We start from the raw sequence: 24,650 nt of genomic DNA, 5'->3' as shown, positions 1-24,650 counted from the left end.
TAATTTTTAGGTCTAAACAATATTTATTAATCTTATTAACTTGAATTAAAATTAGAATTAGTTTTAACTTAAATATACATTTATTTAATTATAATTAAAATAACATGTTATCAGAGTAAGAAACTCTGAAACATACTTATTAGAGAATTAGGATATATACAATGATAAACAAAAATTATACTTAAATAAGGAACAAGTTCGAAAAATGTTTATTAATACTAGATTATCGGATGTAGAATTGAGTAAAGTTTGTGAAATGTAAAAATTAAAAATATTACTTTCAATATAAATAATAATAATGGTGCTGATATTGATAATATGAATTAATAAATAAATAAATAAAAATTAAAGTAAATGTAGGTAATTAATTAATTTACAATTTAACATTAGCAGATATGAAGTATAACTTAATAACTTATAACTATCGATTGAAATAATCTGTAATACTAACATTTTATATTGGAAAAATTAGTGAATTAATTTATAATATAAATCGATTTAATTTTTTTAAAATAATATAAAGAGAAAGACATTAAAATTATATTAAAATTACTTATTAGTTGAATATGGATTCTATGCGTTGTGAAAATAAATAAATAAATATAACCAAAGTTAATATTTCCTTAGATTTGTTCCAAGGGAGGTAACTATGCTTCACTTTATTTAGTAAGGTTAATTATTTACAATTACGATATAAATGAGTTTTCGGATTATTTTTAAACTTAACAAAACGTAAGTATAGTTTTTGAATTGTATGATTTTAAAAATTATAATTGTAAGGATTAATAAGCTTGATTATAAAAGCTAACAGAATTGAATTATGTATGGTTTTCAATTCAAATCAATTGATTAGTTATGATAACCGACTGAAATGATCAATCGTTTTTTTTTTGTTTTGTTTTTTTAGCTTACAAACATGTATAATTGTCTATAATTTGTTGATGTTATTTTCATAAGTATGTATACACAAATTAAAATGAATAAATTTACTAATTATTAAATAGAACATTTTGGTGGAAGATTCATAAATTAATTAAAGTTGTTAGTACAAATAGATTCATAAATTAGTTAAAATTGTTAGTAGGAATAGTTTGTTTGATAAAAATTCAATATGGCGTAATGAAAAAATATAAAGATATTTTCGGCTTCTCTTCCAATTTTCGGATTTTAATCATGTGAAATCATACTTCAATTCCTTTTGACGGATTTATTGTTGCTATTTCTTCTGATGAGTTAAGGGCATAATAGATTCACTGATTGATATAATAATTAAGTGATTGATTTTGCGCTACGAAATAGATACTGTCAACAATTGTATAAATCAACTAAATTGAAGGAATAAATTATAAGATGGTCAACATCATGAATTTTGGAATATAACTTTTTGTCATTTATTCTCTATATTGCTCTGTAATTACATTGAGCTTCTTAAATAAAGATTGATATATATCATAAGAAAATATATTTCTACAGAAATATATATATATATATGTTTTATTAACTGTTTGCTCGTGTATATATATATATATATATATATATATATATATATATATATATATATATATATATATATATATAATAGAGCAAGAAAAAACTACAACTTATTCACCCTCATTCATAAAACTATTAAATATTTGCAGGTGCAAGTCTGCATTAAAATGTATTTGTCTTTGATGATTGTCAGTGTGTGAAACTGGTAGTTATTATGATTAGATTTATATTGATACTAGCTGTACTTAATTGGCATTATTTTTGCACATGTTTAACTTAGGTAGACAGCTCCTATTAATTTAAAATAAGTTACACCTTTTGCTGATGTTTATATTTTAGGTGATTATTGAACAAATGTTTTATATTAACAGTCTTCTCGCATGAACTACGTAATTTTAAAAATAAACTGTAGCGAAATACATTTTATACTGCCAATAACATGGGAAAACAATAGCAAATGGAAATCTGCTAATCAGAAGTAAAATTTGATTTATCAGTATAAATGCTATTTAGGTCTAACTTAAAAAATCGACAACATATGATTTATCACTGAAATTAAATAAAGCTACTTATTAATGTGTTTGCATTAGATACACCCCCCGGGTATCGATTGTCAAACGATAAAAATAGCTTCATTTTATACTATAAACTTGTTGTTTTTACTTTCGATCACTGGTCAACAACAAATTTGTTGTCTGCGTTTTTTCAACTGATTAAGGATGAATCTGATGTGCGCAATCCAAAAATCACATTGGTTTTGCTAAATCAGGCCAACTTTTTGAGTTATGGCCGCATTCGTTTTTTACGTTTTTGTTCACATGTACATATGTGTGAAGCATTATAGACGAAGTTGGTGGAAGTAAAATGCCAGGTTTTCATTGGAAATGATTATTTTCATGACAAGAAGTACTCAGGTTCCATAATGGGTGATTATGTTGAAAAGGGAATAATTTCAAGTCATAAAACTGAAATCTTCCAAAAATTGGTGCTAAGCATACGTGGGGAAGGACTGGCCTGGTGTGTGTGTGGGAGGAATTTGTGCCTTACAACAAAAGGAACGTCATCAATGATCATATGGTGGACAGAGTCAGAATACTCTTGACACAAATGCACATAAAGTTCAGCTTAATCAAGCAGTTCATCAAGACTCTAGACAAGGATGATGGCTGCTTCACTTACTTGTGCCAGATTTTTCCATGATTGACTATAGAGAAGTTGAAAGTTGGTATCTTTGACGGTCCTCGGATTTGGCAGCTCATCAGAAATCCATAGTTCAAAACTCAATGAACAAAGAGCAACTAGAAGCATGGAAAGCATTTGTTCTGGTAGTAAAGAACTTCTTGGCAATAAGGACAGAAACTACGCAGAACTTGTCAACAACATGCTGACTACTTTCAGAAACCTGTGCTGCAACATGAGCGTCAAGATGCACTACCTAGTTTTCTGAAAACCTGGGTTCAATGAGCAACGAGCAAGAAGAGATTCCATCAGGATCTGAAAGAGATGGAAGCAAAGTATCAGGTCTCTGGGATGCAATAATGATGGCTGAATACTGTTGGAGTCTGAAGAGACACCTCTGCTGCTGAGCATTCCAAGAGTTCAAAGAAGCGGAAGATCCAGCTCTGAAGTTTGAACAATGGTGAAACAACATGCAATTTATCAATGCCTATCATTCAGTTTACAGCAATCAATTTTTCTATCAACAATATATGTTGTTGCAAATCATTTTTTCTCTTTAAAACATATTTTAGATGATACGAGTTGACGAAAATGAGCTAATAATGCCACAAAAATGTAATCGATTTTTTTCACAAGATCTGATTTTTTAAAAATCGACTTAGCACAAAAACTTTACCTAGTGAAGAGAAACAGATGCCATTTTCTGATTTAGCAGTGCAAGAATACCCTAAATCAGTTGTAGAAATCTAAACAACATTCAAAAAGTAAAAAATTATTGCTCAATGATATTTGTTATAAATTTACATTGAAATTAAATGTTTCTAATAAATATTCAACTGATATCGACATGAAAAGCATCGTTTTTATCTACCAGCCTCTAAGTTTATGTTTATAATCTTGAAAATTTTATTTGTACAATTTTTGCTTTCTCCTCTGAACATATGACTCGTTAGTCGTTGTTTAAGATGACGCCCATGTTAGAGACACAGGTCCGGCTCCTGTACAATTCTCATTTTTCACTTTGCGATAAATTCTTTTTTTATATCCAGACCGAAGGACTAAATTAAATGTTTGTTTATATATATGAAGTAAGATTTTAATAAAAAGGAGAAATCCATCTTTAAGATATTGAATGACTTCATGCCAGATTGTACTGGACTGAATGTGAGATTTATTAAAGTCAACACTGTGTGTTTAGGAAGAGACAGTTGATTTTTGGGTATGTAATTATCACATTATATAAGGAGGAATATCTTATGGATTAGAAGATGATAAAGATGCTGATAACACAAGCAGATGTCAAAAGCTAGATGAAATGACTACAGAGATTTTTGCTAGCCAACGGTACATCCATCCTTAGGGAAGGTTAGTAGACGTGTCGCGGTTTCAAAATCACCGTCTCCATTTTTCTTTGTTTTTCTTTGTTCGTCACCCCCGCTGTTTCTCTTTGCTCTCCCTTATCTTAAACAAAGGACGCTATTGGCTAACATGAGCTATACGTATGAACATATCAGGGTTCAGAGAATTCATTTACCTGCCCTTTCTCTTTTCATCATCGATTTCGCTATGCACGTCGGAATTTAAACAAAATGCCAACAAAACAGGCAATGGACATTTTTGCTTTTAGACGAAATTTATTTAAATGAAATCAACAAACAAACAGTCTACTTTTGATTGCATAAATTTCGCTCTAGAATTAATTAGAATCGTTTGTTTGTCTTATTGGGAGCGACATCACTCACATCACGCTGGCCAAATGAATACAGCTCGTTTTGGCCAAGTCAGATCAACTCGCTGTCCCCTCCCCGGAACTCGCCCGGCCCCCCTGTGGGGCTGGACACGAAAGTCAAGCAAAGACCATATGTGGGGGAAACCCCACATATAAGACCTTGGTCAATGTAGGGGTAACCCTTCATACCAATTGTCACTATTCAGCTCCCCTACTCCCCGGGGAGTTGGTCCCCATTTCCCCCTTCACTCTTCACATTAAAAATCGGCCTTGTGCCTAATTTGTTCGGTGGGGGAGCAAATAAATAGCCCTCCCCGGGGAGTTGGTCCCCATTTCCTCCTCACTCTCCACATTAAAAAACGGCCTTGTGCCTAATTTTCTTAGTGGGGAAGCAAATAAATCCAATCAACTCGGCCGGGGAGTAAGAGGAGGCTCCCGAAACGAAGACTGATCTACCAGTCACGTCGACTGAATTCACCAGCGCCGAATGATTCCAGCAGCAGTTCAAACAGCCCTTATCAGGGCTAAACAACCAGCCCTTATCAGGACCAATAAGTTTTTTCACAAATGCGTTTCACTACTCCTTGCTTCCTGAGATCCACCAGCAGGGAACTTCACACCCAGTCTCCATCGCTTTCAGCCCACTCCAGCAGCTTCCTGCTCATTCCCGCAGCCTTCCAGCCCTTGATGCCTCCAGCTTCCTCCTGCAGTGTTCTTTGCACCTCGCTCCTCCGGCCTGCAACCTCGCTTGCACCTGACTCCCTACCGACCGTCCGTTCCCTAACAGTGATCCTCCGTTCTCAGTGGCATCCGTTCCTTAACACTGACCACCTCATTCTCAGTGTCCACCATCCGTTCCGGATCGCCTTGACGCCCAGCCGATCGTTCCAGACCCAACACTACGTCGAGAGTACCTGTTCCAGACTGTAGCCTCCAGTGACGCGCGACCTTCCAAGCGACCAGCATTCCAGATCATACGATTTTTCATTTCTTTTGCAAATAAAAGGCGAACCTTCGTCTTTAACAAAATAACCTGTGTTTGTCATTTCTTCTTTGCGTTTTTGCTGTTTACTTTTTTGCCCATATCTACCTTGTTAGTTGTTGGGTCCATTGTGTCCGGACGACCGGCCTCGCAACAGACGTATTCATTCTCTGTTTCTTTCGCTCTCTTTCTCTTTCCATGAAGAATGTATGTGTATATAAAATTTAAAAAAATAAAATTCTGAGATACCTCCACGTGTTTGCATGTTTTTCTGGTATCGAATTAACCTTTATATTTTTGTGTGTTTTATAATTTACTATGCATTGAAGATAATAAATCTTCAATGCATAGAAATAAAAAAGTGCAAAGGTATAAAATGAAATTAAATTTTTTAAATCTTATTTAAAAACATTTGAAATATTCTCCTCCCTTCACTCACTCATAATCAGTTTCCACCTCTCGGCATTCGTCACATAAATCTTCACTTCCTCTACCTGCTGGTATTGTGAACAAAGGTTTTCGTTTGTTTTTTGTTTCAATTTTTATGCCGCTATTTTCGAACCAAACGTTTTTTTTCTGCACTAGATAAACATATTCAGACTCTGAACGTTTTGCTGAAACGAATCCGAGCCGTTAGTTCAAATCAATCGATGTATCAAGTCATAGGTGATTTTCCCGGCTTTTTTTTTCTTTGCTTGCTCGATCTTTTGAGACAAGAAAATCCACCCTTTCTCAGTGTTATTTATAGTTTTATAATAATTTCGTACGACACTATGGACACTGGTAAAGAATAAGTTTTTTCCTGCCATTTTTGATGGAGTGTGTACAGTGGTTGTTTAATATTAAAAATCTACTTCTTTTCCTCTCTTTTTTTTATGTCAGCCTAGCAATGGAGGACTGGATGAATTTAAAATCAGTTTAATATATCAGCAGTGTACAGAAACCTGGCTGGGTGATTTGAACTGCATTTCAAGCATCACCATTGAGAGTACCAAGTACCACGTGCATTTAAGTGGTGAGAGTGTATTTGTTGATGGACAGAAACTCCCCATTCTACCATATTACTCTTCGAATATGAAAATCATACGAGTCACGACTCAGTTCGTCTTATTCGATGCGCCAGGGATTCATATACTCTACAGTCCAAATCGACAAATTGACATCAAACTAGATGAAGCGATTTTTAAAGATAAGGTAACTATACATATTTCCGTTGTAATGTAATTCAACAATTTATTGTTTCTTCTCAGAAAATGAATATATATTAAAACTATTCATTTAAAATACGAGATACAGGATTTAGTTATTAATTAAAAAAGAAACTTAAATAATTTGGTATGTTTTATTATGTTTTATTCTGGTTCAATCAAATGAAAAGACTGTGAAGGCAAACACACATTTCAATTCAATTTCCATTTTAAATCATTTCACTCAATTATTAATTCAAATATTTAATAAATCTAAATTTAAATGTGAAAAAATTCATAGTTAGAAAAATAATAATTTGATAAAAATCCTATTATTATTATTATTATTATTATTACTATTATTATTATTATTATTATTATTATTAGTAGTAGTAGTATTAGTAGTAGTAGTAGTAGTAGTAGTAGTAGTAGTAGTAGTAGTAGTAGTAGTAGTAGTATTGATTAAGTATAAAGTTATAAATTTAAGCGTTAAAAAAACTCTAAAGTTGTCATTATTTTAATTACGCATACTTTTCTGGAAATCACCCATTAATTTTAGTTCTTTTTATTTTTCCCTTACGAAACAAGAATGGAGTCTCCCACATATAAACATATCCATTCGGGACAAACAATAAACGTATTTAAAAGGAAAGGAAAGCATCAACGTTTGCAATTAACTTTTGAATTTGTAAATCTTCATAAATATTTGGAAATATCTTCTTCATTTTCCAGATCCAAGGACTTTGTGGACAATATAACCATAACACCAACGATGAGTTCATTTCAACTGCCGGGTATTTGACAGACAAAGTAGATTTTGTCGCCGCTTTTAAAGAGAAACTCTGTCCGGATCCACAGCGAAATGACATTGAATCTCATCCATGTTCAACATTCTCATTTGTAAGTTGTCAAAAATAAATTATTTGGCCAGTTTTTAGTTTTAGCAATTCTTGCAAATCTGATCGAACTTTTACTTCAACCGAAAAAAAAGTACAAGTAAGTTGGATAGTTTTCTACGATAAAATTTTCAGCATTTATGAAATCGTATATTTTATTATATAAGAAATTTTCAGCATTTATGAAATCGTATATTTTATTATATAAGAAATTTTCAGCATTTATGAAATCGTATGTTTTATTATATAAGAAATTTTCAGCATTTATGAAATCGTATATTTTATTATATAAGAAATTTTCAGCATTTATGAAATCGTATATTTTATTATATAAGAAATTTTCAGCATTTATGAAATCGTATATTTTATTATATAAGAAATTTTCAGCATTTATGAAATCGTATATTTTATTATATAAGAAATTTTCAGCATTTATGAAATCGTATATTTTATTATATAAGAAATTTTCAGCATTTATGAAATCGTATATTTTATTATATAAGAAATTTTCAGCATTTATGAAATCGTATATTTTATTATATAAGAAATTTTCAGCATTTATGAAATCGTATATTTTATTATATAAGAAATTTTCAGCATTTATGAAATCGTATATTTTATTATATAAGAAATTTTCAGCATTTATGAAATCGTATATTTTATTATATAAGAAATTTTCAGCATTTATGAAATCGTATATTTTATTATATAAGAAATTTTCAGCATTTATGAAATCGTATATTTTATTATATAAGAAATTTTCAGCATTTATGAAATCGTATATTTTATTATATAAGAAATTTTCAGCATTTATGAAATCGTATATTTTATTATATAAGAAATTTTCAGCATTTATGAAATCGTATATTTTATTATATAAGAAATTTTCAGCATTTATGAAATCGTATATTTTATTATATAAGAAATTTTCAGCATTTATGAAATCGTATATTTTATTATATAAGAAATTTTCAGCATTTATGAAATCGTATATTTTATTATATAAGAAATTTTCAGCATTTATGAAATCGTATATTTTATTATATAAGAAATTTTCAGCATTTATGAAATCGTATATTTTATTATATAAGAAATTTTCAGCATTTATGAAATCGTATATTTTATTATATAAGAAATTTTCAGCATTTATGAAATCGTATATTTTATTATATAAGAAATTTTCAGCATTTATGAAATCGTATATTTTATTATATAAGAAATTTTCAGCATTTATGAAATCGTATATTTTATTATATAAGAAACGCAAGTTTTCAAACTAACTGAAAATTACAGCCACTTTCACAAGATTTGAAAGTTTGGCGGAGTTTCAAGTTATCGGCAAATCCACATGCATAGTAACGTTTTTAACAACTTACCGTTAAAAGCGACTTAGTATAATGCAAAAAAGCATTTTAAATAAGCGACGAAAGCAAAAGCAAGGAAGCCTCCGCAGCGCTGCTGAGATCAGTTAGCTAATATGGATATGTGGAACCGACTTTGACTCCAGATACTTAATTTCCTTCATCTCTCCTATATTTTTTGATTGCAGACATTCCCCTCGGGACCAAAGTACCCTAGGTTTGCAATAACAGATGCCACATACAAATTTATTATCCCTAGACCACTATCTTATGTAACTTTAGACACCATTTTAGACACATTTAATCATTATAATAAAATCCTACATTTCATTTTAGGAGCAACAGCATGACAAATCGCAACCATCTTTAGAGGAAGTAGTTCCTATTTTTTCCCTCTAAATAACAAGTCCTCCTAGCGCTCCCAGTCATCACCGAGAATAATTCTGCACTTTAAACAGATATGGGGTTACACTCTTTATAACTGGATTATAAAATTGACATAACATAATCTTTCTCTTTTCCGTTCCAAAAATAATAAAGTCCTCCATACTAATTCAACTCCTTCTGATTGGGTGAGCTCTGGCCATTCCTATATTCTGGATTAACAGTATTAGCATGCTAAATGAACGCTAATGTACCATTCAAACATGGTGTCACATTGATACCTACTTTTGCCCTATTAATAAATTGCTTGCTCGATCGCTTTGTACATTTGTTTCAGTAATTAATTATATTTTCTACAAACATAGTTATGTTTTATTTTAAGGTAATTCATTTATATATACTTTATTTAAACTTGTGCAATCTACTGGAATCTCCCGCTGTATACATTCTTTCCAACTCTCTCTCTCTCACTTCGAAGACAAAACAACAAATATTTATTTCCTCTCTTTCTCTCACTCGCTCGCTTTGTATCGCACTGTATATATTCTTCCCATTTTAAAATTTGTTAAACTATATTGATATTTTACTATATTTTATGTTTATTTTTTCCACCACCCTTATAATAAAAAATATATAAAAATACGTAACCTTTTTTAGTTATTGATTTTATAGTTTTATATCGCATATATTTTCAAATAACTATGTTTATTTAAGTTATTATCTCATGTATTTTGTCAGACTGTTTAGATATTTTCCATTTTTTGCTTCCATACCTAAATTGACAGACCTGCACGCGTGTTTGAAAGTTAGGGTCTGATTTTAGTCATAATTACTAATTTTTTGTACCGATTACCTTTGCTACAGTTTTAACTTAAATTTCATTACATTGAGAATTGAATTCGGTGGAGTATTTGATTATAATTGCTTTTCCGAACTGATTCTCGAGATTGCACACACGTTAGGGTTTTTTTTGGGGGGGGGTGCATAAATTTGCACATTTGATCCACCTCCACAATTTTATTTAGAATGATTACTTTTAACTGTTTTCGACTATGTTGATTAAGAAAATCTCATTCAAATTTTGTGAGGACAAGTACTTATAGAGATATAAAGACCTGTATTATGCACTGTAATTCACTGGCTGCCAGGTTTGCAGACATGTACGATAAACAAATCTACTTCTCTTCTAACAACACTGACACCCCACAATTATTTCTTTTTTTAAATTTGCGGGTGGGTATACTGACAACGATTATCACAGTTAAATTTGGGGATATTATTCCCCCTCCCCAATAAAAAAGAGGTTGCCTACTCTGAATGCTGTTCTTTACATGGGGATGTTAGGGGTGTCTATTCCGAACACTGTTCTTTAGTTGGGGAGGTTGGTGGTGTTTATTCCGAAAGTCGTTCTTAACATGACAATGCTCAAAGAAGCGAAGTAAAAAAAGTCATAATTGTTTTGTTTTCACGTTAAAAAAAAACAACATAAAACTGGAATTTAATTTAATACTATTGGTGGAAGAGTTGAAAAGGAGAGGAAGACTTGAACAACAAATAGAAACAGCTCGGACTGCTACCACTGAAGTCCATCACTCTAAACAGTTCAATACAGTGAGAATCCATAACCTCTAAAACTTCTGCTTTTACTTTACATTATTATTCTAATGGACAATTTTTTGTAATTTTATTAATTCATACTAATTTACGCATTCCCTTAATTGCTCTTTTAAATTCAAACAATACCTGCATGTTATCACTCCAAATCATCACTAATTGCCAATGAAAGCCAGATTATTTCATTTCGGCCATGGCCACCAGTATCTGCAATTGTTCAGGGATGGCAGTGGCCACCACCAACAACCGTAGTTTACTGTTTTGCGAGGGGGAGGGTAGGGTTCTATTGGGCAACGCCGGTTAACAAGTCCTGCTAATCCAATAATATTGGTATTTTTTGGAAACACATCTGTTTTTTTTTTAAGTTTATATTATATTATATAGGCTTTCTGTTTCTATATTAAGATTTGTTTCTCCTATTTATAATGGTTATGTTATGGCTATATTATTGTTCTTCTTAACTTTATTACTTGATTATCATTTCTAAATTTTAACAACAGATGTAGGATAGTTTAAGTTATTTCTATTGAATATAATATAGTATAATATATTATTTTCTTTTTGATAATATTGTAGAGAGTTGATAGGTGAAACTGCCAATCAACTGTATAACTAACAAGGTGGACACAAGGTAAAGAGGTAACAACAATAGAAAGGAGATGACAAACACAGATGATCGGTTAAAGACGATAGAATAAGTCAAGAGAAAGCAGTAATCGTTGGAAACTAGTAGATGGACGTTAATGTGCACTGGAACAAGTAGTTGGATGTCAATGAGAACTAAAACGGGTAAAAAAGTGGCTGAATGTCAGTGGACACCAGCACAAGTAGCAGGACGTCGACGGGCATTGGAGTTAGTAGCTGAACTAAATGGGAACTGGAAAAAGTGGCTAAATGTCAGTGGGCACTGGAACAGGTAGTTGGACGTTAACGGTCATTTGATTTGGTGGCTGGAAGTGCTGGAGCTGCAGGCAGGAACAGAAAGCTACAAACGTGAGTTGGGGCTGCCTGAATCACTGGAAGCTGGGGCCACTGGAATTGCTGGAAGCTGCTAGAGTAAGCTGAAGTTGCTGGAGTCACTAGAGGCTGCAAGAGTGAACTGGAGCCACAGGAAGCTGCAGGAATGAGCTGGAGCCGCTGGAGCCACTGGAGTTACTGGAAGTTGCAGGAGTAAGCTGGAGGCTTCAGGAGTGAGCTGGAGCTGCTGTATCATAATATTATGTGTGTATCACATTCTAATAGTTTGTGAGTCGTCCTTAAAAGGACGGTTTCAATCGCATTAATAGTTTGGTAGTTAGCACTGAAAAGAGTTGCTTGGGTACTGCTGCTGTTGCCCCAGATTCCCACTGCTACTGTGTTTACCGACTTGACAAATGCATTGTCGGGGTGGGAGTATCTAGTTTCCAGTCCAAACTAAAGATTTTCTCTGAAGTCATTCATTTTATAAAAAAGACAAGAATGACTATAATTAATTTCAAGCTAGATTTCATGCAGTCAAAAATGTCTGGGGTGTTTATTACTATTATTAAGTTTTGAGACATTATGTTGAACAAAGATGGTGACGTAGTTCAGATCAGTAATTGGCAGTAACCAAGATGGCGGACAAGAATCAAATGTGGTCCGTGGCGTTGGTTGTTTAGCACAGCCGGTGATTATAAAAATGATTGGTGAATCCATTCATCACATACCCCCATTAGTCCTCTGGTGGGGAAGATCTCCTAGCAGCTTCGGCTGCAGGGAGACAAGGTAGTCGTACTCATCAAGAATCCGTTCTTGACACTCAGCCCGACGGGTGAGGGGCCGAGATTCGACCAGCACCTGTCGGACTGAGGTACACCGCTTGGGTACTACCTAGGAGGTCCACCCTCCCAGGACTTGCCACTTGGCTTTCCGGTGGGACAAGTTAATTGCTTGTCACCTAAATGCCGACGGGAGTGCCCAGGCAATTTTTGATGAGGCAAGAGTGTCCCTCCTTTAGAGGAGCTTGCCTATTTCCACCTTCCAGCCTTGTGCCACATTTTGGTGTGGTGGACACCAAATAAATAACTACCCCCATTAGGAGTCAAAAACGTTTTACAATATATGTATATGTATATTAATCTCGGTTAGAAATTAAAGTCGTTTTTTTGTTTTTTTTTATGTATTCTTTCTCTGTTGTTGTATGAAAAGCTATTTCTGTTTTTAGCACATATAGTCATGACATGTTGGTCATGTGTCTGTCTCTGCCGACAGGCGAATTCGAGTTTGTTTTGTTCTAATGCGAACAAATGGACGATAATATGACACCGCGGCAATATAACTTTTTTCTTTTTTCAACTATTGTTTTTTTTTTCAGAATAAAGAACGTAAAGATAAAGAATGTGCCATCTTTAAAGACAGCGACCTCTTAGATAAGTGCTATGATGTTGTACCATATGAAGCGTTCTTTCACCTCTGTGAGAAAGACATGTGCACAAGCCAAACGGGTAGCAGCACGGCAATGTGTATAGCATTGGAAGCTTACCTACGAGCATGTGCAACTCATGGACAAAATATCAGTATCCCTGCAGACCACACAATAGCAAAGCAATGCAGTGAGTAGAGCATGTTTTATTAATATTAAAATTTTAATGATGCAGCTTGATCTATGTATCAAGTATTGAATATTTTATTCATCTGTCCGTCTGTTATAAGCTTCCAAAACTTGTGATGTATCCTTGAGATGCTTGGTACGTCATTGGGGGAGTATTAATATTTCTATTGCCAAAAAAATAAACAAAAGCACTACAGCAGATCTCCTTCCTTCTCAAATTATTTTCAGTCAGAATCAGTATTCACCAGCTGGCAGCAAACATCTTTCGGCAAATAATTTCATCGGAGAAACAAGAAGAATCGAGAGAGACTTGCAGTTTTCTGGGTGAATTACTCATACGTTTTTAAGGTACTTGTAATAAATAGGTCTCCAAAGGATTACAGCACGTAGACGATTCAGTCCTAGAAATGCATGAGCAAGTAAACTTCTTCATTGCAATTTGAAAGCTGAAAAAGGTTAGGATTAAGGTTTAAAAAAATTAGCCTCTCAACAAAAATAAAATTTTAAAAACTTCCTAAAAATGTGGCTTTGAAATCATAAACTGCTTTTCGGACGTTTCCAGGATTGACTCAGGATTCTCTGTGGAAGTACAGAAATCCTCTAGATAACTAATTATTACAAGTTCCATTTTAGTCTTATAGGCTACAAAACTATTTGATAGAATTGTACCAAATTTGGCATGAAGCACTTTTATAGTATTTAGTGCATCATAGGAATAAAACAGATACGACTAAAACCTATACGTCAAAATTACATTAAATGTAGTATGAGGAGATTAAATGTAGCACAGGAGATTCAAATTAAACTACTACTACTACTACTACTACTGCTACTACTACTACTACTACTACTAACAATAATAATAATAATAATAATAATCACCACCACTATTGATTTATTTGTTAGTTCGATTTAAAATTAGAGGTGCACTATATATCTACTATTATATAAAAATAATGTGTGTGTGTGTGTGTGTGTGTGTGTGTGTGTGTGTGTGTGTGTGTGTGTGTTCCTTCCCTATGGACTTAAAAACGGCTGGGTTGATTTTTATGAAATTTCACACAAAAGTACTTTATTTGCCTGGAAGTGTTTTTAGGTTTTGTATCGGAATGTCTTTGAAAAATCTCGATAATCGAAAAAATCCAATGAAAAAGGAACAGTCGATTTTGACCAAAGTTAACACCTTACACAACTTAACATCACAAGTGCATTTGAGAAATTTTATTGCCACACAAGCAGAAAAGCCTGACACATAAAATCGACAATTGATATTATAGGGGCACATTCGAAATGAATGTTTCTATTTAAAGCACAACTGCACCATGATACTTGACTTATTCATTTTAAACTTAAATGCAAGCCATTATAACCACAGAAGCAGTAAGGCCATACATATAAAATCAATACTAGGTTCTTTGATATGACAGGGGCATGTTCGAAATGAATGTTTCTGTTGAGAGCACAATTGAAGCATGATACTTGACTTTTGCATTTTAAACTTTAATGCAAGCCATTATATACATAAAAAAATAATTTTATAAAACAAACTGTAGGTAGGCTACAATATATTGTCACTGCGGGGAGGCATGTGAAGCTTACTCCAGGTGTATCACGAACTAGAGCTAGAGCAGGCCACCAATCGATTTGAGTGAAAAACAGGCAATTTTATCGATTTCAATGACAATAAAAATATGGGAGTGTGAAATATTCGTTGATCATCATTCAATCCCAGGCAACATCGAATCTCCCTGCTAGTTTGGAATAAATAGCTAGATTCCATAAAATGAAGAATATAATTTTGTAGAATATTTTTTTATTTTCTAAATTTTGCTTTACTTTTAATTATATTTTTAGACAGAGATATGACAGATATAGACTACATGTTAAAATGCTGTTCAAATTTTTAATTTCTTTTTTACGTTTGTAATACAAAAATGTCTTTTGAATTGTCTCAACCTGAAATGTGTGACAAGCTTTGCAACACTCTAATCTGACACTGCCAAGATCCAAATTTGATCCATATTACTACATAGACACGAACTTCCTAATCATTTAACTAATTTAAAAATGTATCCAAAACATTTCTTATAAAATATTAACAAAAATTCAGTAAAGAATGCAGAACAGAAGAAACAAGCCTTGTTGATTGACTATTCTTTTTATAAAGCAATTATTTTCCCTTTAAATGTGTATATAGCTTTATAGCTGATAGAATAAGAACAATCTACCTCTGTGAATTAAATAAAATTACGTTTAAGTTACCAAGTATGATATAAAGACTCCTAAGTTTTCAAAGATGCATCTGAAGGAGGGTGGAGATTATATCGGCTAAAACGTGAAACTAACAACCAAGATGGGAATAAGAGTCCAAAAAATCCAAATAATACATGAATAGTAAATTTGGGTTACATTAATTCACCCAAACCAATTGCTCATAACGAAAGGGTCAAAATGAATTTTTAAAAAAATCATTCTAAAAATTGTTTATTTTAAAAATTGAATGCAGTCATAAAAATACCAAAACGTCTAGCTTCCATGAAAGGTGTATTTAAGTATTAATTAATTAGTGTTAATGAAAATTATAAAGTTTTGAAATATTTATTGATATAGTTTTCTTAGTTATTATCGCCTGTATTAAAGATTGAACCTCCAATCTCTAGGTGATAGTAGCTAAGAATAATAAATTAAGACTTCTTAAATGATAACAATCTACTTTGTGGAATAAAGGTTTCCGTTCGAAATTTCATATAGATTCCCAAATTTGACATTAAAATTACCAGGTTTGAAGAAGGTCAGAGTTGAAACATTGCGAATAAAAGAATCTAGATGCGAATAATCCGAATAATAAATTGATACTGAGTAGGAAACCAAATAATGACTAAGAAACTCTTCTAAACCATGAAATCCGAATAATAAATTGATACTGAGTAGGAAACCAAATAAAGACTAAGAAACTCTTCTAAACCATGAAATCCGAATAATAAATTGATACTGAGTAGGAAACCAAATAATGACTAAGAAACTCTTCTAAACCATGAAATCCGAATAATAAATTGATACTGAGTAGGAAACCAAATAATGACTAAGAAACTCTTCTAAACCATGAAATCCGAATAATAAATTGATACTGAGTAGGAAACCAAATAATGACTAAGAAACTCTTCTAAACCATGAAATCCGAATAATAAATTGATACTGAGTAGGAAACCAAATAATGACTAAGAAACTCTTTTAAACCATGAAATCTGAATAATAAATTGATACTGAGTAGGAAACCAAATAATGACTAAGAAACTCTTTTAAACCATGAAATCCGAATAATAAATTGATACTGAGTAGGAAACCAAATAATGACTAAGAAACTCTTCTAAACCATGAAATCCGAATAATAAATTGATACTGAGTAGGAAACCAAATAATGACTAAGAAACTCTTCTAAACCATGAAATCCGAATAATAAATTGATACTGAGTAGGAAACCAAATAATGACTAAGAAACTCTTTTAAACCATGAAATCTGAATAATAAATTGATACTGAGTAGGAAACCAAATAATGACTAAGAAACTCTTTTAAACCATGAAATCCGAATAATAAATTGATACTGAGTAGGAAACCAAATAATGACTAAGAAACTCTTTTAAACCATGAAATCTGAATAATAAATTGATACTGAGTAGGAAACCAAATAATGACTAAGAAACTCTTTTAAACCATGAAATCCGAATAATAAATTGATACTGAGTAGGAAACCAAATAATGACTAAGAAACTCTTTTAAACCATGAAATCCGAATAATAAATTGATACTGAGTAGGAAACCAAATAATGACTAAGAAACTCTTCTAAACCATGAAATCCGAATAATAAATTGATACTGAGTAGGAAACCAAATAATGACTAAGAAACTCTTTTAAACCATGAAATCTGAATAATAAATTGATACTGAGTAGGAAACCAAATAATGACTAAGAAACTCTTTTAAACCATGAAATCCGAATAATAAATTGATACTGAGTAGGAAACCAAATAATGACTAAGAAACTCTTTTAAACCATGAAATCTGAATAATAAATTGATACTGAGTAGGAAACCAAATAATGACTAAGAAACTCTTCTAAACCATGAAATCTGAATAATAAATTGATACTGAGTAGGAAACCAAATAATGACTAAGAAACTCTTCTAAACCATGAAATCTGAATAATAAATTGATACTGAGTAGGAAACCAAATAATGACTAAGAAACTCTTCTAAACCATGAAACAATATTGCGAATACTTCGCTCCGAAGTTGTGAGATCTGTAGTGTACTTATTCCGACACTGGGTTACCTTCTCCAAGACTAATATAACGATATCGATAATTAAGATTCTAATTTTTATTAACGCATATTTGACAATTCTGTTTCAGACTTTCACTGTTCACAAGAGGATAAAATATACACTGAATGTTCATCTCCATGCAAAGCTACATGCCGTGATATTGAATTTATGTCTGGTCAGTGTGAAGAGGAATGTATTCCAGGCTGTGCTTGTCCAAAGGGTACTTTTGAAAATAGTCTCGGGAAGTGTGTATCTATTGAGCAATGTGATTGTTTTGATACCTCCAGTGGCAAGAGTTACCCACCAGGTCACGTCATTAATCGCAAATGTGGAAAATGGTAAACTATTTTTGTCAAGTTTTTTTTTTTTTTTATAATAAATGAATGTCTTCGATTTGTATAATAAAGAGTGTGCAGCCAATAAAGCAATACTTGTGACGATCTTCTGGTTAGAACCTCTCATTTCTGTCTTGTATGTATTTTTATGGCTACGGCATCGTTCACATCTTTTGTGATCCAGGTATGGTCTCTTGAGTTTTTACTTATCTGAAAATCAGACATTTATTTCTTAAATATATACTATATATCCGTGGCTTTCACAAATAGTAGGCCTCTTCCCTAAAACTCATATGACCTGCTAACATCACATTTGAAGTTCTACGATCACAGACCTACAGTACTATTTGAAGGATGGTTATTTTATGTTTCAATTCTTAAGTACATTGCCGAGGGATTCATAAAACTGGTTCAAAAGTAACTTATTTTACATTTGGATAAGTGCAATTAAAAGGGAGTATTTTTAGCCGAGAAAATACTGTGAATATATATATTTGTTAAGTGTATTTAATTGCTAATTAACATGTGACTTCAATTTTAAGTTAAAAATGCACTCGTTTTTAAATCATTTTTAAATGAGATTTTTTATAATCCTTTTTCTTGATTATTCAACAACCAATGTTGGATTAATTATCTCTTAACTGTATATAATGATCTTAAAAAAAGAGAAAGTGAACTTTTGGTCAGAAAGTTTAAAACTTTCATTTTTAGAGCTTTTAAACATGTTAAACATAATTTTTACAGAAGCTGTTTTCAGTCTGTTCTCTTAATAATAAATAAAACTTTCACGGTATTATTAATATATTTCAAAGAGATCTTTAGTTTTCGATATTAGGAGTCAACGTAGCAAACGTTTAGTCTCGATCGTCAGTCTTTTAACTTGTTCTCTTCTTTCTTTTAAATGTATTAAATTAAATTTCATTTTCTATAAAAATAATGTTTCAAGTTTTTTCTTTTCTGTGAGGAAGTTTTGTGTAGAATAATATTTTCAAAAGGTATCATTCTCGTTCAAATGTATAAGTCAAGCATATTTCCATAAAAAAAAACATGTAAATTAAAACTGATTATATATTTATGCCCAAATAGTTTTGCATTTTTGCATCAAAAGTTTTATAACACTCATAAAATTCGGTTCTTATTTAGATTTTGACTTAATAATAAACAAATCTAGAAAAGACTTTAGGTGCATGTACTCGTCACGAAACGAAAATGTCATATTCTAAATATCACGTAAATTGATCTAGTAGTTTATGCTTTTAGCGAAGCAAAAAGTTTTGGTTATTTTATACAAAATCTTGGTAGTTAAATTGAGTTATTCGCTCTTGAATGTAACATATTTTATAAAACACGGCGGTTCTTGGCTCTCGCGTCTCGCTAATTATAAAATTTGATTTTATTAAAAAAAAAAACTTGATCAATTTACGTGATTTTTGGAATATGATCTTTGTTCTGTGACGAGTACATACATCATAAAATTTGTTTGTATTTTTGTCTTTTTTATTAAGTCAAATTCTAAATAAGAACTCAAAATTAATTAATGAATCAGTTTTTGATATTTATGCAGAATATGCACCGTGCTGAAATAATAACGTAATTTAAAACACCCATTTTTAACTAAATTATCCAACAGATTTTTATAAGTGTGATTTAAAAATATATATTCTGCATTAGTAACTTTGTAATTGAATTATTTTTTTTTATTTAAATCGTTTTCATTTTAAAATCATCTTTAATTTGTTTGTTTAATAATTATTTATTCCCTAAATTCATAATTCAGTTTTTGCAGTATTTGATTGTCTCTTGCTTCAAACATACATAATTTTACACACATAATTCTTGTTTTTACTTTTTAATTTATATCGAATAAAATTCATTTTGAGTATAAATTCAATTCTATTCGTTTTCATTTTTTTATAAATGCAATTTTTAAAGTGAATAATAAATAAAATTTAGTCTTTTAAATCCATGAAACAACAAGATGTTTATTTACAGAATGTTATTTTGCAGAAACAATACAACTTTTCTCTTTTGAATTAATTCTCATTTTTCTTCCTTTTTAAATTAAAATTGAATAGATTCAGTTTGAGTATATATCGCATTTCTTATCCTTTTCTTTTTCAATACAAGCTTTAAAGTTTTCTAATGTTTTTGTAAAAAGATCTTTTTCATTATCGTCAGTCTGACTGTTCAACAGATCTTGTTTGCTAAGACCAAGGTGTGATGTAATTTTTCAAAGATTATTATTTCGAAAGTCATGATATATCCTATATGAATTTTATAGGGAGGTGTTTATATGATAGATGTAATCAGACAGATGGAGGCTCCAGCAAATATTTCAAAAAATAATATCGAAGACACTCTTTTAGTATGCTCGAAACAATTCCAAGAATCTAAAAACATTAATTTCCAGGTATTTAGAGTGTGTATAGCTGCTAGAATAATCATAAGTGCCAAGAGAAGGAAATCAAGAATATAGAATTCACTTTCAGGAGTATTTCAGTGCTCCAACAAATGTTATGTGAATATAGTTCAGGAATCAGAATTCTTGGACACTGTTACCTTGGCTAACAGACCTGCATCGAAAACCACTATTATGAAACTTGACAGACTACCTCCTCCTCATATTATTATTATTATTATTATTATTATTATTATTATTATTATTATTGTTGTTGTTGTTGCTACTGCTGCTGCTGCTGCTGCTGCTAGTAGTAGTATATTTATTTATGACACTATGCTCTATTCTCGGCATGGAAGTAAAATGAACATGTGCATACCCAAGGCAAAACAATCCTTAGAAAATAACCACTTTATGGGATATAAATGGTTGGTAACATTTAATGCTACTAAGATAAAGTTCCTTTCCTTTTACAATTTAACAATTATTAGAAACATTTTAATCCACTAATGGCTAATAGCATCCTATCCAAGTGTCAAATGTTCAAACTCTTTGGCCTAACATTCACATGTAACATGAATTGAAACAAATATATTGAGGATACTGTCACGAAAGGTGTCCTCTTATATGTTAGAAAACTTCTCACACTTGTCAGCATCCTATATCTTTACAAAGCCACTATCCGCCTTTGCATGGAGTATTGTTGACACATTTAAGCAGATGCACCAACCATTAGTCTTTCTCTCTTTCGGAAAATAATTTTAATCTAATAGGTTCCATATTGTCCATCAAATCTTCAGCCCCTGTCCCATCATTGCAATGTTACATTTTGTGCTTGTTTTACAAGTATTTTGATATAATGTGCTCCAACAAACCTGATGACCTGGTGCCCCCCCTCAATGTAAATTCACCTAACCAATCCAACAATCAGCAAAGTCTTACCTCTTCACTGTAGCATTTTTTCTCAAATAACTGGTCTTTGGAATTCCTTCTCTGCTCTATAACTGTACTAAGATGCAGAAATTTAAATGTAATGTGAACAAACATCTTTCACAGCTCCTCACTGAGGTTGCCACCTATGAATATGGCCCCTAATTCTCAATAGCACCTTGTTTGGGTTGCATACAAGTTTTAAAAATAAGTGAGACATATGATTGTTATTTTTTAATCTTTTTTTTTGTCATTAAATTTTACAATATTTGTTGTTTTATTTACAGCACCTGCTTAAATGGCAGCATCAATTGCTCTCAAACTAAATGTGAGGAGGAAGTCATTTGTCCAAAGAACCAAATCTTTAGTAAAAATGTATCGTGTATTTTAACTTGTCAACATGTGAGCCGACAAGCCAAATGTACTTTAGCCTTGCCCCATCCAAGTTGTACCTGCCCAAATGGATTTGCCATTGGACCTGATGTAAGTATAATCGTTCTTATATTGCTAATCATTTGAACATATGAAAACATATGGAAAGATACCTACGGATTATAACTTAGGTAAAGTTGGAACTCACTGATGTGCTTTCAGAAAGTTTAATAAATTAAAAACAAAATGTAGAACAAGACTTAAATAAAAAGTAAAAAAACTGAATTAATTATAATAATAAAATGGGGGTTATGCCGATGCAGAAGAATCTAACTAAAAAAAGACAATGTTTAAAGACCATGTAGAATATTGTATATATATTAATATCGGGCTCAATAGTAAATAGAGCTATTTATATTTTTATTTATATAGACATGTACAAATGCTGCAACACTGACATGACAATGTTTTGTCTGATGAAATCTTAGTTTTAATTACTACAGATCGAAACATTCTCATGTCAGTGTTGCAGCATTTCTACATGAATAAAAATATTAATACAAACAGCTCTATTTACACCTGGTTAAACTTCCCTGAAATTTTATTCTGCAAATTCATACTTAACCTAGATTTTATATATATATATATATATATATATATATATATATATAGAGAGAGAGAGAGAGAGAGAGAGAGAGAGAGAGAGAGTTAGTATGCTATGAAACTATAAAAATTCTATGTAGCTTAATTGCCATATATATTTTCATAACTTACTACTTAGCTCGACTCACATATTGAGCACTTTGAAGTAAATACTAAAAATCGATACATCATATATTTCCATATAAAACTTTTATGTGGATGCATGAAATAATTGTGGTAATAATAATAATTCATAATGTCATCAAAGGTTTACAAGGTACACTTAGAGATTCAGAGAAACTTCCATTGATATATCCGGAAAAAGTTTATGACAATGTACTTATTATAGGGAGCACAAAACCACACAGACATTTTATATATATATATATATATATATATATATATATATATATATATATATATATATAGAGAGAGAGAGAGAGAGAGAGAGAGAGAGAGAGAGAGAGAGAGACAGACAGACAGACAGACAGACAGACAGAGACAGACAGACAGACAGACAGAGGAAAGAGAGGGCGGGAGACTTATCATGTATACAATAATTTGATTGCAGAAATTCCCCTCTGGACCAAAGCACACTGGGTTTGCTCCGACAGATGCCACATACAAATTTATTATGTTTACCCTATCAGCCACTATATTAAGTAACTTTTGACCGCCACCTTACTCACATTTATTCACTCTATTAAAATCATAGATTATATCCTAAGAGAAGCATCACTACTGTCGCAAACACCTACAGTGGAAGCAGCTGCTATTTTCCCCGCTAAATAAAAAGTACTCCTACCACTCCTACTCGACACTGGTACATATTCTGCATTAGGGTCATATGTACAATAGCACCTTACACAGATACTATAATCTTTCCTATTACCGATTACAAGATCAATGATCTATCTTTCCTCAAATTCAACCAAATCTTATTGTCTGCGACCAAACTATTCATCCATTCCGGAATGTCAATCCTGATTCCAAAAAGAACGTTTCACAGATTTAAACAAACATGACTTCCCTGATTAGATCAGGCTTTTCATTTCATATTTCAGATAAAATATTCCGTGTCAATCCTAATTTAAAAAAGAACACTTTTTTTTTACATGGTAGTCACCACTTATCAAGGCCCGAAAGCCACTCGAGGATAAGGGTTATTGCGTGTATAACTTATTAACACTTCAGGGATTAAAACGAACATGGTTTCCCTGATTAGATTAGGCACTCATTTCAGATAAAATATCCCGATTACAAACATCGAAACATCTTCATAAGCCACAAATGCTTACATTTACACATTAAATATACATGTTAAGTTTTCGTATACAGCTGTAATAGCATGAGGCACTTTGTGTTTAACTACAGAATACATAATGTTTTCCAACACAAGCTGATAGCCACTATTTCTTCTTCCTTTGTTTTCAAAAACTTATATTCCAAAATGACGTTTCACAATGATTACACGTGTTTTGTTTTATAATTAAATTTCATTGACCAACAAAAAATAAACTGTTGCTTTAGTTTTACAGTAGATATACTTCTGTTTACTTAAAATACGCGATTTGCGATGTCCACCGAACGAGTCCCTTTCAGTGATAACATTATTCAAGTTTGTTTAAAGCAGTTATTCTGAGAGTCGTAATGTCGTACGTTCATCCTAGAGCAGTCGATTAAAGTGTTTCCTCCCTGTGAATCTCCTTTTACAACTAGCGTTCAACGTTCGATCCTGACCTCTGCGGCTATTTTTTTTTTTTTACCCTATAGCGGGTTACTGCTGCTATTTACATAGTTTTTAGGGCGTGGATTAATTTTTTTTCTATATTTTTGAGACACGCATATTGATCGAAAACCCAAATAAATTGTTTTTTCCTATTTGACCTATGACCTTCACCTTCACCGAGGTGCGCGACTTGACACACAAAAAAAAAACAGCCTCTTAATCACCTGCTAACGCACGCGTCACTGTAACGTCCAATGACAACAACAACAACAACAACCTTCTCACTGGACCTGCCTTTTATACCACTATCTCAATCCCTTCTCTTGGGCATGCGCCTGTAGATTCCTGACAACCTCGAGACTTCCGCTTATAAAACCCCAAGTTTTGTTGTTGCGCATGCCTATACAAGGCACAAACACGTGGGCGTTTGTTTTGTTGGTAAGTACTACATGACCATAAATTTCTTTACACGAAAATAGCATAATAAACATAATAAATTGTTTGGGCCTATTTTCCCTCAAATTTAT

General features: G+C 32.0%; 1 protein-coding gene across 1 annotated transcript in view; it reads left to right on the top strand.

Annotated features, from left to right (window-relative positions):
• Positions 1-638: 638 nt before the first annotated feature.
• The window catches only part of LOC145292235 (SCO-spondin-like), a 94,586-nt gene continuing 70,574 nt past the window's right edge, over positions 639-24,650 (top strand). Inside the window, exons 1-6 of the mRNA XM_080138558.1 lie at positions 639-732; positions 6,264-6,575; positions 7,301-7,468; positions 13,159-13,396; positions 17,806-18,055; positions 21,668-21,863. Coding sequence (XP_079994684.1) covers positions 6,456-6,575; positions 7,301-7,468; positions 13,159-13,396; positions 17,806-18,055; positions 21,668-21,863 — 972 coding nt within the window. The 5' untranslated portion in view covers positions 639-732; positions 6,264-6,455. The remainder of the gene's footprint in view (positions 733-6,263; positions 6,576-7,300; positions 7,469-13,158; positions 13,397-17,805; positions 18,056-21,667; positions 21,864-24,650) is intronic.

The sequence above is a fragment of the Euprymna scolopes genome, chromosome 13 (genome assembly GCF_053919585.1).
Source record: "Euprymna scolopes isolate OS-2025 chromosome 13, ASM5391958v1, whole genome shotgun sequence".
Classification (NCBI taxonomy): Eukaryota; Metazoa; Mollusca; class Cephalopoda; order Sepiida; family Sepiolidae; genus Euprymna; species Euprymna scolopes.
Note: the sequence above shows the minus strand (reverse complement) of the source record. Positions and strands in the feature narration are given on the sequence as shown.